This window comes from Alosa sapidissima, chromosome 4 (genome assembly GCF_018492685.1).
Source record: "Alosa sapidissima isolate fAloSap1 chromosome 4, fAloSap1.pri, whole genome shotgun sequence".
Classification (NCBI taxonomy): Eukaryota; Metazoa; Chordata; class Actinopteri; order Clupeiformes; family Clupeidae; genus Alosa; species Alosa sapidissima.
In genome coordinates this window covers 19,725,419-19,752,465 of record NC_055960.1, presented here as the reverse complement: position 1 = coordinate 19,752,465, position 27,047 = coordinate 19,725,419, and the positions used below count along the sequence as shown (strand labels likewise).

The window sequence follows — 27,047 nt, the reverse complement described above, 5'->3', positions numbered from 1 at the left end:
ATTAGATCGGAGTGTTACATAAGCACTCATGCCAGGACTGTAAGACCTGCTTTAACCACAGCATGCTGTTGTGTTCAATAGGTCTCACTTGTCCAATTCTGTTGAGAACTCAGATATACCACCTGATTTAAATCCAATGCCATTGTAGTAATGTGCTTTGTTAGATCCAGAGGTCATGAAGTGCAACCTCTTGCTACTCGTTGAAAGATGGCTCGTAACACTTCTAGTGCTTGCATAAAACAACCTGCTGGTGTTTAAACTCAGTGCTGGCTCTGTAAATGGCAAACAAACATAGTGTCTCATATGCATAAACAGACTAGGCATAAACAATCTCAGCCATTTAAAGGTATCCAATGAAGTTTCAGGTAGGACTCCCTCTAGAGTCAGGGAGTATTTATATGTTACCTTGCCAAATACAATGGTACAGTACATGTGCATTTGTTTTGGAGCCGAAGGACTACCAACTGGCGAAGACAATCTCCAAAGAGCTATACTAAAAAGGTAATGTTTCATGATTTTCGTGAGATGTCACCAGGGCATCAACAGCGGCAACAGCTAAATTGCAAGGCTAGTTCTCCGCCTGTGGGGAGCTGCTAGCTATGCTAGGCACACAATTCTTTCTATTACAAGTTTGTTTACCATGAAAATGACTTTGAAGCTGTTATATTAAGGTAAAAGACTTGCATGGGATGCCTTTAACACAGTGCTTAAGTTGCATGGAAGGCAAAGATGTGAGATCTTTCACAAAACTGTAACCAAGTTGCCGACTGTGCCTTTTTAAAACATGAGTAATTTTCTCCTTGGACAAAAGCATCTGCTAAATTCCATAACCATAACCATAATTTAAATGTACTCCATTATCAAGCTCAGCTGTAATGTTGAATCCTGCTAAGTATAAGTATATTCTTTTGATCCCGTGAGGGAAATTTGGTCTCTGCATTTATCCCAATCCGTGAATTAGTGAAACACACTCAGCACACGGTGAACACACATTAATCCCAGCACAGTGAGCTGCTGCAACAACAGGACACTTCAGTCGAGCCTACTGGTCGGGGTTCGAACCAGCAACCCTCCAGTTACAAGTCCGAAGTGCTAACCAGTAGGCCACGGCTGCCCCCGGCTGCTGAACACCCCTGATCAAAAATTAACAACGGACATATTCCACAGTTCTGCCTTTTGAAAATGTTTTATAAGAAACAGGAAGAGAGAGTCTTACCCCATGTGATGGGTACGTCAGCCACCCCCAGTCTCCTGATATCAGTGATGTGTCGAGGAGATTAACTGCAACAGAAGATAGAAAACACATTTTCAAGGCTGAGAATAAAGTCAGGTGCATTCATGCTTAGGTGGTCAAGAACAACAAAGAAAACATACTACACATACAAAAAATGTACATGTAAAACAAAACAAAACAAAACTGTAAACCTTCTCAATCCCCATCACAAATCGTTTTTGCAGTGTTGTGAGCAGCATGTGGTTGACTGGTAAAAAGTACACCTGCTTTGATGCAGCACATTCAGAGACCCTTGTCAGTAAAAGCTGAGCGCTTTTCGGCCATGAGTATTTCATGGCGTCTTATTTACTCTGCCTCATGCAAAGGTACATTGATCGACTGACTCGTGTCCCTCGGCCACTGCCACTGACGGTTGACATTCTAATTGTCTGATTAATCGCCTCTCAATCCCCGCTCAAGTCCTTCACAGCCCAATCAATGTGTCGTTTGGCTCCGGAGTGTGACGCCGACATTGATCATCGGGCTGAAGCCCCCATGGTGCTGTCCACGTCCATGTCTCTTCTCTGCTGTGTCTTGAGGCACTTAAATTTAGCATGATGAAATATTCCCAACTTCATCATTGACAGGCTGTGCTGGGACTCATCCTTTATTTATTGATAGTCAAACACTAGGACCCCAGCTTTTTTTGGGCCATGCCAAGGTGACCGTGGGAGCAGACACCCTGCAGACAAACCCTTCCGAGCGACTCGGGCATAGTGTATTCATCACCACCACCGTTGTCATCATAGCTGAAGGCCATATCCTCCTCAATCACTGTGTTGTTTAAGTAGCCATTGTTATTGTGTATTTTGTTAAAAGCCCATCTGGCATACACAACAGGAGGAGTCTGTTCATCTGGCTTTAAGCCTAACAGCGGACGCCTGATGAAGACGAAGACACAGTGTGGGTTGATGAGGCGAGGGAACCCTGGGCATCCCTGGGAACAATACGATGAACGACAGGAGTACGCAACACAAGGAAACACGAGCCACACTCTCAGGGCGGAACATAACCAGGAAACCTGATCTAATTAATGCCATGCATTATGAGACACAGTGGATTTAACCCTTTCATATGTGTATGAAAATGAATGATGCAATGATAGACACATCTCAAGTGAGGGGATACAACTCCACTTTGTGATAAAGGAAATAAAACATAAGAATCCAATTTTGCAGTCTGTCTCCTCAAACAATGCTTCTGGGCAGTGGGGTAAACGGAACAGGCCGTATAAATGAGCTGCTAATAATTCTCCAGCTAACGGAGGAAACAGACTTAAGTAAACTCTCCACAAGAGGTTCCCCAGACGCGCTAGTAAAGAACATCAAGAGCCACTGGAACAGATGTCCCCTCTAGCTCCCCCATCCTCCAGCCCTCATTAGTGGACATTAGTGTTTGTTGTGATGCAGATACTCATCAAGGTGCTTGTGTTTACACAGGAGAGCTGCGTATACAGACGTCAGATGCTCAGGTCTCACTTACTCTCTCTTCACTGCAGTCAGGAGGATGGTAGGGAAACGAGGGAAGGAGAGTGGGAGAGTGAGAGAGAGAGAGAGAGATGGAAGCTCAGTGATAGAGGTGGAAAGTGAGAGGGGAGGAATAAATGGGAAAGATTAGCACATATGGTGATGGCTCTCCTAATTTGAGAAGGTTGCAGATGAGGGCATAAGGTCAGAAAGCCTCAGGTGTCTCACACTCCCTCCCTCCCTCCCTACCTCCCTCGCTCCCTCTCTCCTCTCTGGCCTCACACAGTCTGCCCATTCGTCTCCTTGTTCTCAGTATTGATCACTCTCCTTAGCCGCCTTCCATCGGCATGATGAAATTGATGAAGCGCTAGAATCTCAGATGCAAGATCAGAAAAATTTTGTACCCTTTGTTCTTACAGCCAAGAACTGTTGAATCAGTTGTACATAGATCACCACAACATAGATCACACGCGACAAATAACCAACATCACTTAAATGTCTAGGTTTTTGAAAAAGCATGTTTAATTAAGTTGGAGTTACAGTATACAAATGCATATTGTCCATTGTTTGCAGGTCATTTGAACAAAGTGTTCTACATATGCTATTGTATTTCATACAAGTTCATAGCTTTCAGTCTTTCATAAATCTTCTACTTTTCGCTGATGGCATGGCTTAAGACGGCTTACACTTATTTGGTTGGCATGAAATATTGCAGTGTGAGGTAGACAGATATTTAACACAGAGATGGTGTCTGTATTCTGGTGTCAGGCCAGAGACCTGTAAATATTACAAGTCATCGGGACCGAGAGCATGAACTTGTCTTTTGGAGTGCTGCTTGCCCCTAGATATGATCCTATCAATAGATGTGATTCACCCGTGGAGAAAATTAGGAAATATATATATACAGTGTAGGTTGCATATATAGGTTGTGTATGTGTGTACAATACATGTGAAGAAAAAAAGAGTGTGAGAGAGTTTTCTGAAGTCAGCTCAAAAATTTGAGGTGGTATGAGTCACCCAGGATAATAGCTCCCCTTATTAAAGCTGTTTTGCAGAGGTGGTAGAACGAGGTGTTCTTTGTTGAGACTGTACTGTGTAAGAGCAGTACTTCTCAACACCACATACATTATTTCATATTAGGGCTGCAAAGTATTGGTCTCACTGAAACAGAACAGTCCATAGCTGTGCAACTCTGTCTGGAGAGTGTGTTTGCTCCGTGCCGAATGGGCTCGGCGTCTGCCCTGCGTCCTCTGGCCAGTCGCGGGGGAACATGTATCAAATGAATGGAGTGATGGAGGGCCGCTGTGCGGGTCACTGGAGGAGAACGCCTGCAGTGCCTCTCCGGTGACACGGCTGAAATATCGGCCGTCCAGGGCCAGGAGTTAAGTGTGCTGCCTGCGGGGTCTCTGTTGCTGCTGCTGTTGTTCGACCATTGGGTCTTAAAGGCAGGTGGCCTCTCTGTAGTACACACACACACACACACACACACACACAGGCACGTATGCACTCATGCATGCACGCACGCGCACACACACACACACCACTTCAGAATATAATAAGCTGCAAAGTTGTGAAATGTTCCATTCAGCTGTTTGTCTCCTGTATAAATCTGAAAAGGCAACAGAGTCCCCCCCCCCCCCCGTTTGTTCTTCTCTCAGTTCGAATAAATTGGAAACGCTTCTATCCTCTGAGGTACTGAAAAATTAGTTTTGTGACTGCGTCTTTCATTCTCATTAATAATCACAGACAAATAAAATGCAATTGTGTAGCCAAAGTTATGAGTTTTCCATCTCAAATTGGGATCATTTCACCAAACATGTCAGCCCTGATCGATTAGCTGACATTGCACTATAGAGAACAGCTACAGAGAGTAACATATGGACGAAAGACTGGGTAATATTCCAGCTCCTTCAGTACAGAATACCAAAACTCCCTTTGGAATGAGAAGAAAACATATCTGTTGTGCTTTTCAGTGCTTTCTTTCCCAGTTTCCCTTTCAGTTTCTTTTATTGAACTCAGTCAGTACTGCTCAGTAATTAGAGGCAGGCCGTCTAAAAGAGTCCTGGTGGAGCCCAGATGATGTGGAGTGCCCAGGCGGGCTCTGCACACACATTTCAGAAGTCATTATCAATAGTGTGAAAGACTTCCATGGCGTGTTGACAATGCTGATCTGGTCAATAGGATGCCTAGTGGGGGAGGGGCGGTTGGGGGGGGGGTGGCAAACAAAAGTGTGCAGCATGTGCAAACGCACAGCCTTTCATCTCCTTATCAAACGGCCCAAGCTATACATCTGCTATAGAGATCTGCATTATTCATCTGCAGCAGGAAGCTGAGGACAGCGGTGGCGCATGAAGAGGCTTCATTAATGAAAACACACATGCGTGCGCACGCACACACACACACACACACACACACACACACACACACGGGTGTGAGTGGAGCCAGAGTCAGCTGTGCTCAGCTGCGTCTGATGCCTCCAATGATTTCATCAACTTCTAATGACTGTCACTTCACCGTGGAAGCCGTCGTCGAGGTTTTTCCACAATAACAACAAAAAAAGGAAATTGCTGCACATTGTGCCAAAAATACAGATATGTTTCCTCAATCTACAAATAATGGAAGTGAGTATTGTGAGCTCTCAATCAGACAAGTGTATATCTCTTAAATGCACATTAATGATTTATTACAGCGGTGAATGATAATTAATTGCACCTTCACATCATGCTTTTTGAGAGTTCTAGGATGGGGAGCATGCTCAGAGAGTGTCCATATGTCCAAATTAAGGTCATTATATAGATCAGCTGTCACATTGGTCAGGGTCAGTGATCACATATTATTAAATGAACTAAATACTGGGGCTCCAATGTGTGTCACATTTTCATCTTAAGGAAAAAATAGGACAGTCTGTAATATCTTACAATTTTGCACAGAATCATCATCATTTTAGTTAATATTTTTAATATAGCCCAGGTTTTGGTCACATAGTTGTATTGTATTATATTGTATTTAGCAAAGGAAAATATACGCAGATATATACAGATATGCATCTAATAACAGCTACCAACAAATGTCCAGATACAATTTGAACTTCATAGTTATAAAACGTAACCATTAAAGTTTGTGTATTCCAAAAACTGCATTTTTTTTTTCCAGATCACTCCAACACACCTACACAACATTGGAAGTACAGTACCTAAAAATTGTCAATGGCCAGTTGCCATGATTTTTTTTCCCCTTAAAAAACCCCCCATGATATTTCAAGGTTTGATTCATAGGCGTTGTAAAACAAAGCCGTCACCCTGATTGTGAAAATACCCAAAACAACAATCCTATTTCTCCTGCCAAATACTGTGAGGACTCCTTCCTTCCTCCCTCCTCGAGACCCCTTACCTGTTGGTAAGCTGACACTGCAGCTCTTTCTATGGCACATCTCCTGCCCTGTACTCTTCTGAATCCGCACATACTTGTAGCAACTATCTGAGTGCCACCTCAGTTGCTTGGCTGCACACTGGTAGAGCTAGCGTGGCGTGCTAACATAGTTTAGCGTAGCGTATAGCGTGTGTGTTTGTGTCTAGCGTAGTGCTGGCAGGCCACAGTAGCAGTTCTCCCGGGGGAGCAGCCGGGACGGAGTGCATCAGTGGCAGCAGTCCTCTTGGAGCGCCGCTCTTCGCCGTGTTTGCTGACGGAAAGTCACGGCACATGCAGGGTGTGTAGATATTTATAAAGCAGGTGCGCCGAGAGGGCACTCGCCAGCCACAACTCACTGCGCACAGGGCGCTCGGCTGTGCGGGACGCGCTAATGACTGACGCAATAGCTGACTCGGTGTCCTGCCACTCCCCAAAATACACTGCAACACTATCCAGGTGAAATGGCAACTTTTAAAATCTAGTTTGAAAAAGAGGTGTTCCAATTTCAGTGGATTCATTTGTCATGGGCTGCAGGGGGTATTGGCATCAGAGCCCCAAAACAGCACGAAGATAAAAAAAAGAAAACATTCTATTTGTCAGCAAGGTCTATCAAAAACTAATCACCACGTCTAATGACAACTAAAAAGGTCTTTTCATGAGCAGACCTAATGACTTCCCATTTTCTTGCAACGATTCATTGATAGTGTTTCATCAACACCTTCCATCTAAGTATCTCATCAGTTCAGTAAGCACCCATGTAACACATTAATTTGATTTTGTTATTTTTTCCCCTAAAAATGTTTTTGTCCCAGATAAAGTCTTCAGTCTCGGAGGAAAGAAAATGGCAGTCATAAATCAACCAGCACTGACTGAATTATTGACTTGCTCGGTCCGACAGGGCCAGCGACGGCCTCCCTCAGACCAGGGTGGAAACTAAAATGACCCCCCCTCTCCCCCTCATAGTTCCTCGAGCTTCAGACTTTGTGCCTGTTTTTCTTTTTTTTACTCCTGGAGACTAATGTCTATATTTCTCATCAATTAATGACAAAAAAGATGATTTATTTAGTGTGTTCCTCCTCACGTTTCCAGTGCTCTCTTCAGGACCCTGTTCCTACTTGTTCTGGTGCGGCAGCACCACTATTCCGTCCCCTTTTTCATTTTTACAGACGCACTTGACAATCTGATGGAAAGCGAGTGTCCGAGTTAAGCGATCCTTGGCATTCAAGGAAAATACATTTAGCAGTCATTCAGAGCAATCGCTCCTCTTTGGTCCGCAGACCGAAAATGAAGCGTCACAGCACATGAAAGGGATAAATTCCACACTTGACAGTCCATTTCCACCAGATACTGTTTTTAATCTGTATAAATCTGTGTAAATGGGCGTATTGTTTGCTTGCCATTCAGGGGAGGCCACTGAACTGTAGCGCTGGAACGCATTTCGCCGTCTGTGTTGGTGTTTACCATAGATTGGTTCAGTGCTAAGCTCCTGTCATGGAAAAGTCTCATCAGATAATGGATTAAATGTGTGTGTGTGTGTGTGTGTGTGTGTGTCGGAAAAGGAGAGGCAGTCAGGCAGGATAAATAAAATAGAATGTATATGTATGTGTGTGAGAGAGAATGTTTGTGTATATATACACATGTGTCTGTCCGTGTGTGTGTGTGCGTGTGTGTGTGTGTATGTGTGTTTGTGGTGTAACCGTGTGTCGCGTGATTTCTTCAGTATGGGGTGCTGTGATGCAACATGCCTGGCTGCACTGATACACAGCCTATGTGAGGCTTACAAGCTGTCGGGACATTGACACCGTGCCACCGCACTCCGTGTATTGTTATGCCATCGCTTGATAAAATGTGATTGGATTAGCGACAAGCGCCAGGAAATAAATGCAACAAATATGTCGATGTCTTAACAGCGTAACATAAGAGCTTGACTTGCCCTCTACTGTGATGTGGCATTTCATTTTCCATTCATATCAGTGTGATCCAAAGCACAAAGGAAGCAGCTATTGTGTTGTCTCCACTGCAGCTCCACTGTACTTTTTGATTCTTTTTGTGTGAAGACCCAGTAGTTGATGGACACCAACAGGCACCAAACTATGTTCAACATGGAGTTGCTGATGTAACTCAATGAGTCACCTAAGAAGAGGCGTCCAATTTTATGATTAGAGGTACAAGTTTGGACATTTTGTCCCCTGTTCACAGCACTGTAATAATGAGGAGCATGGCATAGTCAAAGACCCTATAAAGCCTGACGCGTGGGGAAACAGTGATATGGAAACACAGATGTGGAGAGGTTGTTTAATATTAAACATAAGAAATATGTAAGTGCAATATTTTATTCCGCACTCAAATAAACAATGGCTTGTGTGGATTATCACATTCCATAACATTCAGGAATATTTCACATTTCACTTTTGCAATAAAAACAAAACAATCAGAATTTAAATTTGTATTTCACAATTGCACTCAAGTGAAACTCATACTGTAAGTTTCAGTATTTTAACAAATGTGAGTGTGAGGGAACATAGCTGGCTGTGAAGGTAGGATTCCTTCATCATAATGATATGTCATCCTGCTTGACTATATCTGCCTTGGGGGGAATGCATGTGTCATACCAATGCAATGGGAATGCATCTCATATCCAAAATGAAAATATTAACGGTTCTTGTTTCCTCTGTTTGTCTTGTGATACAGTATGATCTAATGTATAAAAATTCTACACATTGTGTGATCAACTTTTTGGCTCACCTACCATGCTAATTGATCTCAGCATTAATATGATACATTTCAAAATGTGTTAAACGATACATCAATCCCTCCAAAAGATCTTCTTTTTGGTTTTAACAGATTCCCTTTTTGTGTCTGCATTTCTCAGCTTTAATCTCAGTGAGAAGTGCACTGTGAAGGAGAAATGTTGAGGAAATAATTAATAAAACTGTCTCGATGAGAGCATACTGTCAACTAACTTTCACTTTAGTCATTGAAGTACGTCGGAGTAGGCTGTGGGTTGAAGACACCCTTGTCAGAGCTTCTCCGGCCAACCTGTCTTCCCTGACATTGCCAGCAGCCCTGATTAGACCCATTACACCGTGGGTTCTGCCATTTGTAACATCACACAGGCACCTATTTTTTACCAAATGTGTGAATGCTGATGCAAGAAAATGCAATAGATTTTCCAACTTTTCCCATAAACCATTCCCCTCTCTTTTTAATGTATCTAATTTGGTATTTAATCTAATTTGGTATGGAACTTGCTAGAAAAAAAAAGAAAAACATACTGTCTCTCTTTCTTATTCTTTCTCACATACTCTCGATCTTTCCATGTACTGTATGTCTCACTCAGCTGAGCCTCAGTGCTGTTTGTCTAAGCATTATGAGTGTGTTAGTGCTATTGGTATAGTAATGACTGTGTGTGGCAGATATTAATATCGCTGGGAAAATGTGTTTGCTATGGGAGAGAGGTGAACATCCTGCTTCTCAGTTTTTTGCCACCTTCAGCCCCTCTTAATCACGTTAGGCTTGTGATTTATGTGCAAATTATGGGGGCATAAAATGTATTATTTCCTTATGAAAATGGGAGGGACTATCCATCACCGTGGATCAGAGGAAGTCTACTGATCACTAAATCACACTCAGAAACACAGCTAACAGCAGCAGAAACCGAGTCAGTGGTAAACGCTGGCATTAGTGCCAGACACGGAGGGGCACAGTGGACTAAAATTTCGTGGGGTAAAAAAAGAAAAGAAGAGGAAGAAAAAAAAGAGTGAAGATGCTACAACTAATTAGGGTTCAGGGTCACCTGGAGCCTCAGAATAAGATTAATCAGCCGGAGGGGAATCCATCACCAGGTCACATCTATTCCACTGCACAGAGATAAAAAAAAAGAAGCCCTGAGATAGGCCAATAACTTTCTACAAAGTTTCTGCTGGGTTAGTGTTCCGCATAGTGAAAGGTCTGAATAAAACAACTCCAATGTTTATGTATTGATGCATTTATATATGTTCTGTGATAAAGTTCTGTGTCAAAATCCCAAGGCTATATATAGCTCTGAGCAGTGACACCATGCCTAGCAAAACGTGTGGCTGGAAGTTCACATCATTCACTATTGGTAAGTGGACACACGCACACACACACACACACACACACACACACACACACACACACACAGAGCTACATTTAAATGAACAGACACACACACACACACACACACACACACACACACACACACAAACACACACACAGAGCTATATTTAAATTATAGCTATTATTTTTCTGGCTCTCTTTCCTAATGTGTGTTTTTTATGTGCTGTTTTAAAGAGACAGAGGAGGAGGTGGAGTGGGAGGGAGAGATGGGTCAAGCAAAAGAGAGGAGAGGGGGGGGGGAGAGATGGGTCAAGCAAAAGAGAGGAGAGGGGGGGGGGAGCCAGTAGCGGGCAGGGGAGAGTGTTCCAACAGAGAGAGGAGGAGGACGAGGACAGAGGAAGAACACAGAGTGGGAGCAAGAGGAAAGAGCAGAGAGGGGGAAATTGTACGTAACCCCGCTTGAACCCTGGGATAGTGGGGGCCCAGTAAGAAAGTGCTTTGGTCTCTCTCTCTCTCTCTCTTTCTCTCTCTCTCTTTCTTTCTCTCACACACACACACACACACACACACACACACACACATTAGCCCACACATATACGCATGTGCACAGCTCACTACGCACAAGAAGACTCAAGAGAACCAGAGATTTTTTATTTTTTTTGCAATGATGCACCATAATTACTTTTTTTCACCCAAGGAAGATAAGGATTTGCTACGGGATTAGTTTTCTTTCACTTTTGTCTTTTCCCCCTCTTTTCCTCTCTCTCTCTCTCTCTCTCTCTCTCTCTCTCTCCCCACCACACACAACAGCATACACGCTGTTCTTCAAGAGAGCGCATGAACGCAGAAACGTACTGTATATGTGCTGTCAGGCCTCATCCAAACAGCAGTCCCACAGACATGACATGTGTTTCCTGACCCTACATTATTCATGTTGTTCTGGTGCCGCCACTGAGATAAAAACCCAAACGTGCCCATCGCTCCTTATTTATTTATTTGCTCAGGGAAGCAGGAACCAATCTCATCATGGCGCCTGTTTCTCCAGAAACACTGATCCTAATGCAACGGAGCCCGCTCGGCCCCATAGTCGGTTCCCTGAGCACTCCAGACACTAATGGGGGACTGTTTACACACAATCAAAAATGTCATCACCAGTCTTCAGCTATGACATACATACCAAAATATTGGATGTGAGCAAGTGATTTGCTATTCCACTATTTTATTTCTATCTATCTATCTATCTATCTATCTATCTATCTATCTATCTATCTATTCTTACCCAAACTTATGGTTTCATTGTTGGGCAATGTAAAGTGTCTGTCTTGAGACTTACTGGCAATCCAGGAAAGGATAAATATCAAGGCATATTTTAAGAAATAAGCTGCTAATTGATTTTCTCAAGACTGAAATAGATAGCGTCAGATTTGTCAATAGCTCAGAAGGCACTGTTGAAGTGTAATATTAGCACTGTGAATGTCATTATTGCAGTCGCTAACAACCTGCACAGACACACACATGAGTAATTATGAGAAGAAAAACTGTGCTTTTAGTAACTTTTTTTCAGTAAAAATAACTTAAAGCATCATCCAACAGTCCTGTGATCCATCAGCTGTCTGAATCACACAGTTCACCCATTTAGCTCCCTGCTGCAGATCTAATTTTTCCAGAGGACCTCTATGTCTCTAGTTAAACTCATATGAGAGGACGTACATTGGTTGCAAATGGAAACCCATTGAGACAGAGTTAAACTGGTAACGATTACGAAAAAGGAATAAAAGAAAATGATTGTTGTTCTGGCTGTTATTACTCTTGCTGTTGTTTTTTGGTTAATGTTGTAATAGTTGAGGACATTAATGAATATGGTAAAAACCAAACAAAGAGTGTGACTGTGAAAAGAGAAACTGGTGCAAGCAAGCATTTATTGTGCTTATGATACAGCCCTGCAAACATCTCTCCCTGCTGATCATTCATGCACATTCCATGACAAATGGAAATTCAAGCTATTTGCCCACTGGTTTCATGAAATAAAACAATTTAAAATAGCAATGTCAGTCAAACTACTCTTGGGTTGTTTATCTGTGTCGCCAGTTAACTGAGGTAGAGGAGCCATTTATCTTCTGGCCAAGAGACCATGTATTTTTGTGTGTTTTCTGCGAGGGTAAAACACGACTATTACAGAGCCATTAATCAATGAATCGCACCAGCACTGAAAGAGTGTTATTATTTCCCTCTTCCTCCTTTTCATTTCAAGCATATGGACTCGCACACTGTATTCATCGCTCAGTCTGGAAATCAGCATGAAGAAGGAATTAATTTGTACCGCAACTCCCAGAAGGATAAAGCCTAGACATCCAGTTTGGGCAGCTCAGAATGTTTCCGATAACTGTGGTGCACCACTTTATTAGGTCAATTAAATTTGCAGCTTTAATCTTTAATTCATGATGACTAATAAAAAAACAGCCAAACATGAACTTTTGAACTCTCACTGTGCATGATATTACATCAAATCCTTCCGTTTCATGACATCTATGGCTGCAGATGCTGTTCAAAATAGAGGCTTCACAATTACTAATCTAGATTATTGAAAGATGATTGATAACATACTACAAATTCTTTTAAGTAATGGAGTGTTTTGCATAAATGGAATTCCATCATTTAAGGCCTGTGATAAAAATGTGAGGTTAATAAATTGCATCTAAACAAATAAAAAGGAAAAGTTCTGGCACATCAATGGGGACATTTTTCAATTATTTAGTTATTATTGTTTATATCATCTTTATGTGATAGTTTTATTTGATTTGCGATACTGAAGTATGGGGTTTGTGTACATTCTTTCTATGAAGGTTCAGATGCATTGTATATTTGATCATCCATAAACCCCTAAATAAACTAGATGTACCACAGAGCGGTACAAAATATGACCGCCGCCCAGTCCAGCACATTTTTTCCACAAAAATAAATCACGCTGAAAGGCCTATATGATTCTAACTGTCTCACTAAATTGCATTATCCACACTCAATTCTTACTGGTATCTGCTAGACAACAAGTACCAAAACATGATTAGTTCATAGATTTCACATGTAAAATTCATTTTATACAACCCCACCCCCATCTTGCCTGTTCATAATTCTGAGAAATTCTTGTGTGCATGTGTGCGTGTACATGTTTATGTTTATGTGTTTGGGTGTGTGTGTGTGTGTGTGCGTGCTTGTGTGTGTGCCTGCGTATGTGCCTGTGTTTGTGCATGTGCATGTGCATGCATGCGTACATATGTCTACTGTCTGAGTATGTGTCATACGTATGATTACTGTGAATGTATGTGTGTGCGTGTGTATCTGTTTATGCACATGTGTGCACATGGAATGACTTAAGCTGACATACAAAAAAAATGGTCCTCCTAAACCCTACGGTTCTCGAGATATTCACAGAAAACTGTGTCTGCCCTACCCTCCTTTCTGGGGGTCCAGTCCAGCGGGGGGGCTACAGATCAAAACGAAAAACGATGGTTCCATGCTATCCATGTGGGGTTACATGCCCACCAAGTTTCGTGTACCCCGGTCTTACAGTGTCCCGGGAATCCTTGACGGAAATTTGGACATGCGAAAAAGAAAAAAAAAAAAAAATCTGGCTTCGCTGCGCGGCGGTCATAATAAGACAATAAACAGACAAATGAAATTAAGACAGCCTCACCTTTTTATCTGAGTTCATGATACACAACGGTTTGACAATTTTACTACAGGTTGCTTTTTAAGACTTTTAAGACGTATGCGAGCATTTCTAAAGGCTTAGTACTTAAGTAATTTGTCATTATGATTGCACATGTCAATTTTGATGTGAAGCTGAGGTAACAATGATGCCAAATAAATAGATTTCTCCTGACATGAGGTCATATTCTGCCAGTTTCAAGGTTGACATGACTAAGGTGTCATCATAATGGATAATATTGTTCAGTGTATTCTTCTGATGTAAGATTGACATAATGTTTACAATCTGACATATTTACAGTTCAAACTGAGTTGAACATGCCTTTTTATGTCTGCTGAAAAAGTCAGGACGGAAAAAATAGCCAGTTGTACCCATCACCTGTGTGCCTATCCACAGTTCCTCCCATTTGCACGAGTGCTCTATTCAGCGCTCCTTTTGACGGACACACCAATTCCACCTGACCTCTAACCCTACTCACCTGGCCTCTAACCCTACTTTTGAACATTGCCCCCGCAGCAGTCTCTACATGGGGTGCCCTTTACCTACAACACCATCTCACCTGCCTACTCACCCCCACTTACCTACAACACCATCTCACCTGCCTTCTCACCCCCACTTACCTACAACACCATCTCACCTGTCTAGTCACCCCCTTCTGCACTTTACCTGCCACCTCATCTGAACTACCTTCTCGTCTGTCTCCTTACCACTTTACCTTCGACACACTCTGAGACGTTTCCTTTTCTACTCTCCCTCCTCTAGGACACCCTCTGTGCAGGGGTGCCTTAATACCACCCGAGGCCCCTGGGCTATATGTTTTTTAACCCCCCCCCACCCCAAATATTAATTATGATTAAATGATACCCTGCCCGCGATCTGACCCGACACATAGCGTGCGCTTTTGGTTAATAACATGCAGTGTAGCCTATCATTATTCGGCCTATGTAAAAACTTTACATAAACAGGAACAGAAAGCCCTCGAATCCCGTCCACCTACCCATGACATCGCTTATCAAAAAGGCTAGCCTACTGCACGAAAACAAGCGTTGAACTTTTACAACACTGGCTGTAGGCTAAGTTAAAAGATGGGTACACATATGGACGTTTAAAAGCTTTTCAAAAGTGCCTGTGTTTGTCGTGTCGGGGGTTCCCCAGGAGTTTTTTTGAAATTCTGTCTACTTAACACACCATTTTAACGCAGTTTGGGAGGGACAGAAATACTTTTAGCCTACAGAACAAGCTGGCTCATGTGAACATGGCTACCTTATGCATTATCACTACACTACATGGAGACATATCTCACGTTAACAATGGAGAAAACATAACATAGACTATTATATGTGCGAATGGGTTAGCACAAACTTAGCTGTTGGTGAACGGAGATGCAGATCACTAATTCATTTATTTGTGCCACAGCCCATGTTCTGCGTTCACTCCAATGAGACAAGTGAAATACATGTTTTTAAAGCCGTTTCATTTCCAGGCTATTTGCTACGATATTTACCTGCTATGCCTTCTGTTTTCATGGACAGTTACAGGAATCCACGTCATTCGTTTATCGTTGCTTCAATCCTATCCACGTTATCTCCAGAGTTTATATGATAAGTTTGTCAGTCAGTTTCAGCCTCTCCTCTAGCTCCTCTACACCCGTTGGGATTTATTACGTTTTGTTACATTTTGTTACACTTTAGAATTGGAGAAGACAAAGGGGGCCTCTGCATGGATGTAATTGTAGAGCAGTACGATGTGCTCAATTATTTAGGCTAGCTCCAGAGTAGGCTAATGACGCCGCGAATACGGACACGCCGTTTATTATTATTGATTATCATTATTATTATTAGAAGGCCCCTCATTGGTCGAGGCCCCTGGGCTGAAGCCCAGGTAAGCCCCTGCATTAAGGCGCCAGTGCCTCTGTGCCCCCTGCACGGTTATGTCAGACACAACAGCAGCCAGACCCATCACTCCGTCAGACGGCTCAGACTGGGTCACTCAGTGTCAGGGGCTGGAGCGCTCTGTGACAGTCGCGAGACCCTGTCACATGCTGAAGCTTATCTGGGTGTAAAGAAACAAACGTCCTGCGGGACAGCAGCCGAGGTGAAAACCTGTCGTCTGTCCTGGCTCTCTCGCAAAAGTAAACAGCACGCGGGCTGGTCCCTTGAAGCAACGGGCTATGAAATGCATTTTGTGGATTTCACAAAACAAGGCATCCAACCGTAAGAGGGCCAAGTCATTTTACCAAACATAGAAAGTGATTTTCCACTGAGCCCCTGCAATAGAATAAAGGAGTGCACAAGTGCACATTACCAGCACCGTCTCATAAGAATGAGAACAATTAGCAACTATTCTAACCGTAGCAATGTATGCATACTGTATATGGAACCATATGCATACTGACACATCAATAAAACACAATTCCCTGCACACGCACACACACACCTTCACACACACACACACACACACACACACACACACACACACACACACACACACACACACACAGAGAAAGAGAGAAGAAAAAAACACATAAGTAAAGCACACAGGTGCTGCTTCACCTTGCCTGTCCCTGTCCCTGTCCCTGTCCTTGTCCCTATCCCTGTCCCTGTCCTGTGTGCTTTGGCTGAGAGAGCAGAGTAGAGGTGACTGTCAGCACGCACGGCAGCGGATTGCCTCTCTTGCCGCCGAAGCAGCTTTGCGTGCAGGCAGTCTCAGAGCAGGCAGCCCTCTGCACGCACACACACACACACACACACACACACATGCACACACACACCCTCTCACACAAGCCCCAGAAGTGTCCCCTGGAGCACGCGCTGCTCCGGGATGAACTTTCAGACACACACACACACACACACACACACACACACACATGTGAATACACATAAACACACACACTCACGCACACACAGACAGACAGACACACACACACACACAGACACATAGAGACACACACACAAATGAGCATGTGTCTCTCTGTGGATGGAGACTATGAACTGACTTAAACTCAAACACCCTTCCTCTCACATCAAAACTGCCTGAACAGAAGAAGACAGAGCTGGAATTGTTTGACAGCTCCCCGATTCTGAAAGTAAGTCTGTACAGTACATGCACGCGTGCGCGTGTGTATGTGTGTTTGTGTGTTTGTGTGTGTGCACGAACATGCATGTGTGTATACAAGTTGCACTCAATTTCACACACCTGACATTCCAACTAAACCCTTCCACATCAGTCCCAGCTGTAGGCATGAGGAGACAAGAGGAGATGAGCGCGGCACATCTTTAGTAGAGCACCAAGCGGACTCTCACACACTTACCTTCATTGCTGTTTGTGTCTTTGGAGCCCTGAACCTGGAGAGATATAGTCCACAGTAAGAGCAGCAGCAGCCCCGGATCCGAAGCCATCGTGCAAATGTGGACCCGGCGCACAGTGAGTCTCTCTCTCTCTCTATCTCTCTCCCTCTCACACGCTCACTCACTCCTTCCCCCACTCACTCACGCTCTCTCTCTCTCTCTCTCCCTCTCACTCGCTCCTTCTCTCCTCAGGTTTTCTCTTTGCCAGTGTTGCAGAGTGGTGGCGGCTCGAGCAGGAATTCGCAGCACTCCGCGACCGACTTCACAAACTGCCTGCTGCACTTGGCCACATGCAACACCACCAGGAGCGGCGCGGGGAAGGGGGTGGGATGCGGCTGCCTGTCTATCACATGCCCGTGGCCAATTAGAGCGAAGACACACTGGCACTGGCTCTGAGCAAAGGCACCCTCCAGCCACACCTTCTGCAAGCTCTCCACCCTCCTCTCCTCCTCTCTCCATCTCTCACTCCTCTCCTCCTCTCTTTTTCTCTTCACTCCTTTCACTCATCTCACCAGGCTGAATGGAAGACATACAAAAGTATGATAAATCCAGCCTAAGAGTGTGTAAAGATGTGTTTGGGGGAAAAAAGCATTATAATGCATATAAAAACTGTGCAGATTCAAGGACATCAATACAATCACAAAACCTTTTCAACACATGGAATAGATAAACATAATAGACTCATTTAAATTCAGCTAAATGTTGCTAATCAGAGCAATTGTTATAAATAACATAAAGACATATAAAGACTCATATATTATTTGCATTTAACAACAAAGATTTAGATACAATCTTTCTAAGAGATTTACTCTAAAGTTGCATATTGTTACTGAGCAATGTGTTGTGTATTTTTTTTTTCAAATATGCATATGCATTAGCATAAAAGGCATTTCATTATCCTTCCTCTGAAATGACAACAAATAGGACATTTATACTTGCAAGTATGCAATATCACAGGTCATTTTAATAAGTGGTGTTAGATTAAATGCTGCTTGATCGGCAAGGGTACTGTATATAAATGCCTGTTGCTTGGCGATATCCATTTATCCTCAAAGTGCTTGTGGCCCCACAACATTCAGTTTGGTCAGGAATCTCCAAAGAGAGATTGTCCTGTGTCTTATCACACTTCTTCAAGGACAAACAATGCACAATTGATCCCTCATTTACTTGGCATCGGCTTCAAACAGTGACTTGTTCAGTCAATGCACACTTCAGTAGCTTTTTAACATGTTGATAAGAGAATGGTCGGCGCTGCTGTGTGACGAGAGAAACGCAGCACTTAATGTATGGGCTCATCAGACGAAATATTTTTTAAAATGCTTATAAAAATGTAAATGAATCTAGGCTGAAATCAGCACAATTATCATAAAGGCTTTTTTATTACTATTTTTTAAACCCTGTCTATCTACCAAGGCCGACACTTTTGCATGAATGAGATGTTTGTAAATTGAATTCCTTCCCATCACAGAGCTAAACAGAATCATTTGCGTCAGTCAAGCCAAGTATGTGAACGCCTTGTCCTGGCACATTGGCAGTAGGACTGCTAACAGCATGGTCTGTAAATGTGTAAAGATTTTTCAATGTCAGTACTTAGTTTTAGCCCTGATAAACTGTAGCAGTTTAATCAAAGAAACTGATAAACAAAACCCATAATAACTTTGAAATTACTGGCAGCAACAGGAAGGATTTGGTAAGTGAACACTAAAATCAATCACACACAATAAGTCTCTGCTTTTAGAGGCCACTGGACAATTAGAGAAAAGGAGGATGGAAATGTACTGATGGGGGAGAGCGAGGCGACGGAGAAAAGCACCCCTCTCTCGCTCTCATTCTCGCTCACACACAGGGCTTCCTCAGCCGAGCCTCGGAGCAGCTGGTCACAGCCAAACACAGAGGGCCAGAAAGAGGAACGGCCAAAAGAGGGACAGGGCCTTCTGAGCACGAGGCGAGGCGAGGCGGGCACACAGGGGAGATTCTGTGTGATCCACTGCCCCTCCGACACCCCCCCCCCCCCCTACCACCACCCTCCTCCACCTCTGTCCAGCTCCCCCCGCAGATGCGTGCTGTTTGTGCGGCAAAGAGGCTAAAAGTGTGGAGGTAAGCACGGCACCAAGGTCTGAGCTTAGACACTAATAATGACCACATGTCTGGGACGTTGGATGTTGCACGAGAGCTGGGGCCTGTGACCAGTTTAATGCACTGCAGCACTGAGCATGTTTTCATCATTATATATGGTGGGCTCTTAATTTAAAACAAAGACTTCATAGACACACAGTTCCTATCTGCATAAAGGCCATTTTAATAACAGCATAAGATGCTTTAATAATAAAATTCTAATATCTGAGCAGCAAAATGTTACATGTTGCAATTTGCTGTAAATTAACGGAAGGTAATTAGTAGCCTCCAGCAAAACAGAAGAAAGAAAAATGAAAGAAAAATGTCACTGATAGAGTGTGTTTAAGTTGAATTGATCACATGGTCTAATGCTATTAGATAGCACTGCTTATCTCAATTGCTAAAATGACACCAGATTCTTGAAGTGCCTAATTAATGTGTTCACATACTGAAATGACATTTTCAGATAATGAGATTTCGTTGAAATATGAGAGAATCTTCTGAGCCGACTGTTCTTTCGAAGCGAGAATTCAGGAAACCTCACCAAGCACTGATTGAGCCTAATCCATGATTCCTATGGCTTGACAACAGGTCTAAACTTCAGGGCCTTTGAAGAAACTACTTCAGAACTTTCTAGACAGATTTTAAACACTCCTGTCTGTTGCATCCCTGACTGTTAGGTAGTGATTTGGAATTCGGAGTTGTTGCCAATATCATGCATCACTTAATTCCTTCATTGCATCTCTGGACATTTATCGCAACAATGGCATCATTTTCCAACTCTTTCTCCCTGCTTGTAGTTACAGCTTTGGTGTTTAGAGGAAAATAGAAAAGGTTGGCCGGGGGTGGAGATGGGCTTGTGTTTGAATCCGGGAGCTCTTCCCTCGGCTCTTTAGGAGCTAATCCCCGAGAGAAAGGAGCGTGACGTTCAGAGCTTGTACCTCTCTCCTGTGTGCGACCGACACAGCCAGCGGTGATGACACCTCCTTCACTCGGATTCCCCCCCCCCCCCCCCCTTCAAAGTTTTCGCCTGCTGGCGGCTCAAACAAAAACACCAGCGTATCTGTTCCGTCTCAGCCTCTCTGTGAGGAGAATGGGATGTGATGCCTCATTGAGAGCTGGTGGGTGTGCGTGCGGGAGGAAGCAGAGACGGCTCATAATCAGGACGAGACATATGTCTGCTATGGCTCTTAACACACATATGGAATGCACGCACGCACGCACACACACACACACACACACACACACACACACACACACAAACATACGCACACACACACACACACACATACAGTCCCATTCCCACACACACTCAGACATTCAACCATACACAGACACACACACACTCATTATAATCAGGGGCATTTCATCTGTCTGTCTGAATTAGACATCTTTGTTTTGAGTGATCTGTGCTTGGCTGTAATTTCCACAGATTCAAAGATTATCTACAACACAGAGAGGTGAAGTAATCAGCAATCACAGACTATAAGGAGAAAAGCTTTAGCAAGGCTTGAAAAACAAGTAGATGTGGGCGGCAAAATGGACTCTGGACATCTGAACTGAGCACCGAGCTCTATAGTTGTATTACACAGCCATTACATGTAGTCATGCGTGGCTATGCTTCTCTCGGCCTCCCCTATCATCACTGTCAGAGGGCTGAGGCATTGCCTGTGCATCCTTATGCTATACGGGACTGGATATGTCCCATTTAGCGTTTCTAGTAATAACAGCTTCCCTCCATCTTGCAAAACCTTTCATGTCAAAAACTGCATCTAGTCTCCGACAGCTGGACCTTTTGATACTTTAAAGGAATTTCGAGAGGTGGATAGAGGCAGTTGAAAAGCAGAGACATTATTGCAACTCAGGCTGTATGGAGGGAGACACTGAGCGACCCGCCGTACAGATTGGCTTGTTCGCACCAGTCGTGTGGTTGGCTCTCGTTTCGTCACCCTCCTGGATCCCAGAACGTGTTGTTTCCTCATGGCGGTGGTGAGCGAGTCGCCACCCAACACGGGGGCGTGCGACTACCCCACGAGAGGTGCGGCAGTGCCCTGAGGTGGTGGGGAGATGGAAAGGGACCATTCGGAACGACTGTGCTGGGAGTGTATCTGTGCGTGACGGGGGTCAGAGGGAAGCAGTTGGCTGGCAGTAACCTTGAATTACCTGCCTGGCTACCTCTGGGTTGCCATTTTGTGTCTCTGCGTGATGGCAGATGGCAGGGTCACTAGGCAGAAGTCGGCCATTGTGCCTCAGCTAAATATAGAGTGGCGATGACACAGTCATTTAGCATAACAGGCTTCACTTTATTCACTCGCCCAACATGGTCTGCATGTTCCATTTGTTCATGACGGATCTACTACCTTTTACTCTCTCTCTCTCTCTCTCTCGCTCTCTCTTTGTTGCGGACACAGAGATGATGTAATTTGTTGCAGTAAAAGTGTGTGAAGCAAGAGAAAGCATGTCAACGTTGTTTATCCAGAATTCTAGGCATTTTCCGGAATTATTAGGCTACACTAACCATCAAACCATTACCGTTATGAAATTATTATCATTCTCTTATTATTATTTTCAATCAGTCTTGTATTTCACAAACACTATGCTGTGTAATGAAGCTTGAGGCATGTTTTGATTAGCTTATTTTGGAACAGCAATGCTGGGAAATTAAATTGTACAAATCAAGCCTGGGACATTTTAATCAGCCCTCTAACAGCCTTTATTATCACTCATCATGTGCAGTGTGAGAGTGCTACTGTGTCGGCGTCGTTTGTTGCCCGTGCAACAGCTCTGTGCTTGCCAATCGGTTTAGATCCACTTGGATTAATTGCCCCCAGCGCAGACAAACCTGCGAGTCAGGTGAGCTGAAGCTGCGGCTGGCCCAGCGCTGCTAACCAAGACAGGATTTGGCCGCGGGGTACCATGCCGTCTGCCGCCGGACACACCAGATGGATCTGCGAACAAGAGCGTGAGCGAGAGAGAGAGAGAGCACAGGCAGAGAGGAGGGGAGAGTGTGGGGCCCAACACCCAGGCAAAGGGTTTTAGTGCTGAGAGCTGCCCGCCTTTCATCCCCTCAGAGGAGATCTGGAGGGTTCAGTTTGCAGGCAGGCTGAGGACAGTGCGGACAGGTCAAACACAGTTCAAATTGCCACTGCAGAGGCTGAATGAGTGGGGAAAGCACTTGCCAACTCGTTACGCGGCAATAAATCACTTTTGCTGTGGCAAGATGCCTTTTCTGATGTTTAGGTAATCACATTGTCAAGTCCCACAGCTATTTCAGCTGTGACTGTCTTACGTAAGCAGGAGAGTCCATCATGTAATTTTTCCCTCTATGTTACATGGAAGCAGTTAAGTCATATTGTCTCTTAAAATACACTTTTCATATATCTACACATCAAAATAGCAGGTCAAACCATTCAGACACATTATGCAAGGGTAAATAGTGACAGCTATATGTACCATATAATATAATTACTATGTCATTAATGGTGACATACATATTTAATATGAGACATGTAAACCAATATGACAAATGTCTCACATAACAGTATTTTGTTGTATTTTGTATTATTCATTTGAATATGAGCTACAGTACATTAAGTCCAATTATGGCAAAGCTATTCCCAGTAATAGCAGAATATATCTTCATTTATTTGCCTTATAGTCATGGATGGATTTTGAGCCACTGGCCTCTGGGCACAAATTGCCCCCCCTTCCCAACTGAGGAAGTTAATAACACAGCAATGGTAGGGGGGTCCAGGGCCATGCACCCCCAGCCCCTGTAAGACTCCCATAAATTATGCTATGTAAGTTTTGTAGAAAGAAATGGACAGATTAAGACATACAGATTGAGATAACCATCAACAGATTCAAGGCATCTTGCTGTGAAAAAAGATGGCAATTACAAGCATGATTATCACACATAGTGTGATCTGTGTTATTTGACTGGGGGCCCCATTCAAATATCAAGGGTGAATAACAGAAATCATATATGATTGAGGGGCCCTATGACATATCACAACATAACCCATCTTATTTGACTGAGGGGCCCTATTTAGATAGCAGGGGTGGAGAACATAGTAATGACTTGAACTTCAGGGCCCCCTGAGCCCTTGGACCCGGTAGGCCCATTTAGTAATCCATCCCTGCTTATAGTTGTGGGTACAGGCAAAACCATTTCTCACACGAGATTGACAGAATGACAACATATACCAGACAGTACACTGAGCAAGTGGAATATCAGTGAGGAATCTTAGACCACACTGATGTCAGTTTGGCAACATCATTAATCATGCTCTACTCATGCCTAGCATTTAAGCATATGTATACTGAGTCTCCAGGTAAAAATGCTTCAGTCACCCTCCTTCCATAAATGCATTTTCTCATGGAAAGGGAGCTGAATGGCATTAGTGGTGGCCAATGCTCTATAAAATGTAATAACTATGAAAAATACATAGAAACCTAGCCAGTGAATATATTTATATTAACATGATGTGCAGAAGTGATAAATCAATCGAACATTAGCAAGAATTAACTTGAGTGACCTTTGACATGTCCCTACCACATCTGACAACTGAAAATTAAATCTCATAGCAATAAATGGAAAGCTTCTTAAACAATAATGGATTGATGCCTATTGCAATAGACGCTCATAAATCTAATTTTGCACACTTTAGCTGTAAGTTATGCACAGGTCACCATGTGACCAACAAGCACATGTACTGACAATTTCCTCCGTTCAATCAAGTTAAGATAGTGTACGCTATATTATACATAAAAGGGGCAGCCGTGGCCTACTGGTTAGCACTTCGGACCTCACTGCTCCCCGAGCGCTGGCAGGCAGCTCACTGCGCCGGGATTAGTGTGTGTGCTTCACCTCACTGTGTGTACACTGTGTGCTGTGTGTGTTTCACTAATTCACGGATTGGGATAAATGCAGAGACCAAATTTCCCTCACGGGATCAAAAGAGTATATATACTTAAAACACAAATGTGATTTTTTAGGGCAAAGCCAGCTGGAAATGTCAAGGAAGCTGTGGTTTTGAAATACATGGGGAAAATACAATATATAGTATAAGTATAGTATATATACTCTTTTGATCCCGTGAGGGAACAACAGCGGCGCTCGGGGAGCAGTGAGGTGTTAGGTGCCTTGCTCAAGGGCACTTCAGCCGTGCCTACTGGTCGGTGTTCGAACCGGCAACCCTCCGGTTACAAGTCCGAAGCGCCACATGCATTTCCACTGAATTATTTTTGGAATCTGATCCCTTATCATACCTGTTCATTCTTACTTGTTGCTCGACTTATCGTGACTAAATTCAAGATGGCTGCAAACGCTAAACTTCGTGAAGATACTGTCTGTATAAATCGTCTTGTAAGTAAACGACCAGTGCTTTTTCAAAGTTCTCAATGTCTCGTTTTAAATGTCAGGGCCCTCGGAAGTCTACCAATGAAGTGTGGAGATACATTGAGCCTCGTAAATGGGTGTAAAACAGTGATTTATTTGCATGGCTAGCCCGATGCCGAAGCACCACTATTGAAAAAGCTGTTGGTAGCATCGGCCAACTAGCGCCAGATTTTGGAGTGCAGGGGACAAGCCGAGATGGGCTATGAGACATACGTTCACACTCGGTATCATGTTTCAATACACTTTAGGTCAATATCACACCGGAATTCTCCTTTAAGGGTGTGGTTTTTTGAACATTCTAACATAAGATTCCGTTCCGCAACAATTCAAGGTTCTAAAATTATATGTTGAATTTAATAGAGTAGCCCGAAGCCATGACGTAGCGTTGTCAAGGCAGCGATTTCACTGGATCTAAACAAATCAATCTACGTGTACCATTAGAAATCACCATAGCGGTGGCTTTCTTAATATATTTCAATCATTTTACAACATTTCTAAGACATTAGTATATTTTTTTTACACTGTAGGAATCACGTATTACAACATATATTCATACCAACACAATAAAAAAAAAGAGACCTGCATGTAGGGTTGCCACATTTGATTTGTGAAAATCCGGGGGAAAAAAAGTTATGATTTTAAATAATGTTAAATGCCTTTAATTATGCCTATTACTAGTTTTAAATAATATTTTTTTAACAAATGCTGCAAACTATAAATGGTGCATTCATTGTCACTTTAAGGTTGTTGAGTCTAAACGGTTCTTATAATGCCCATTCACCAGCTCTTAAGATATAAGGCTAATCCATAAAACATTAACAATACTATTCATAATATTAAGTTGTTAGCTTACCCACTCCGAAAAGTTACCCATTTTCACCCTGTCGGCGTTGTGTTGGCCTACTATGTATTTCTTTTTCTTCGCCGCTGGCCCTGACTTTGTTTGTAGGCCTATATCCTCCTCCGTCTCGCGCCCCATTTTATCAAACCAAATCGAACCGAATTTTTTTTTTTTTTGTACTAGGCTACCCTCTCCAATCTGTTGCTTACCCGCACGCACTCACTCTCTTGGACATGCTTGCTGCGCGCGGCCAGTAGTTGTTAGGTGATGCTGATGGTTAAGGTAAACTTTCGTTTCGCAGGTCTGCATAGACCTCTGAAGTTCGCCTACAAAAAAGCAGCCATCTTTGACATCCGGTATCTGGCGATTTTTCCTATGGGAAAATAACATGGGGATTTTGAATTATCGCATTTTTTAAACTCTCGCGGCGAGGAAAAAGTCTGAAATGCAGACGTTTTCCTGAACACACTTTTGTCCTCTGCCTTCGAGTGGATACTGTGATCTTCGGTACGTGAAGGCTGCACACTTAGATTATTGCTACCCCAGAGCTAACTTGCAATGCAACTTGCCATAGGTAGTTAGCTTCAATTAACAACCAGATCTCCTTAAATGGGCAAAGATGGCCGTTATGGTTCTTTTTTGTAGGCGAACTTCAGAGGTCTATTACAACCAATCAAGCGATCAAGCGCATGCCTGCCTCCGGCAGCAGGATACAATCAAGATAACTTAAAAAAAAATAGTAGGCTAGGAGGAGCAGAACGTAGGTTTTATTGAAAGTGAAACTAGGGAATACTTTAAAAAATAGAAGTGCCTTTGCACCAAAAAACGGGACATTTGGTGTCCCGGGAAAGATTATCAATTTTCTGGGACAGACATTAAAAAAAGAGAACAATCCCGGGAAAACTAGAACGTGTGGTAACCCTACCTGCATGTAACTTCACAGCATGCGGTTAAAATCCTTAAATTCACAGACGTGTTTTGGCTTTATTTTTTTGGCAAAAAACGTCACTCTTAACAGCCGCCAGTCTTTGAGAAGACGTGAAATATCCACTGGAATTTTGTTTCTTACTATTACACCTGCCAGAGAATCCGTGTTATGTGGCTAAGCTGCTGCCTAGCAGGTAAAGCACGTTTAAATGGCTATAGCCTACATAATTACAATAAATTACAATTTATTATCTAGAAATGATGCCACATGTCTACATTCAATGCTATTTAAGCCACTTTGAAAGTTTGTTTAGATCCAGTGATTCTGCCGTCATGGAAACGCTACATCACACTTCGGGTCTCTATGAACCCAGAGCCCTAGAGAGATCTATCTATAAAAGGTCATTCACACCAAGAACGATAACGATAACTATAAACAAATATCATTCTCGTTAATATAAATGACGATAGCCTAGAAATCTA

The 27,047-nt window shown here is 43.2% G+C and overlaps 1 protein-coding gene across 4 annotated transcripts in view; it reads right to left on the bottom strand.

Moving 5' to 3' along the window:
• The window catches only part of epha8 (eph receptor A8), a 66,566-nt gene extending 48,988 nt beyond the window's left edge, over nucleotides 1-17,578 (bottom strand). For 3 of the 4 annotated variants that reach the window (XM_042090290.1, XM_042090292.1, XM_042090293.1), the window contains exons 1-2: nucleotides 17,244-17,577; nucleotides 1,217-1,281 (exon numbers count right to left, since the gene is read on the bottom strand). In XM_042090290.1, coding sequence (XP_041946224.1) covers nucleotides 1,217-1,281; nucleotides 17,244-17,331 — 153 coding nt within the window. In that variant the 5' untranslated portion in view covers nucleotides 17,332-17,577. Of the gene's footprint in view, nucleotides 1-1,216; nucleotides 1,282-17,243 lie in introns of all 4 variants that reach the window. The other variant, XM_042090291.1, reaches the window with a different exon arrangement.
• Nucleotides 17,579-27,047: the final 9,469 nt, after the last annotated feature.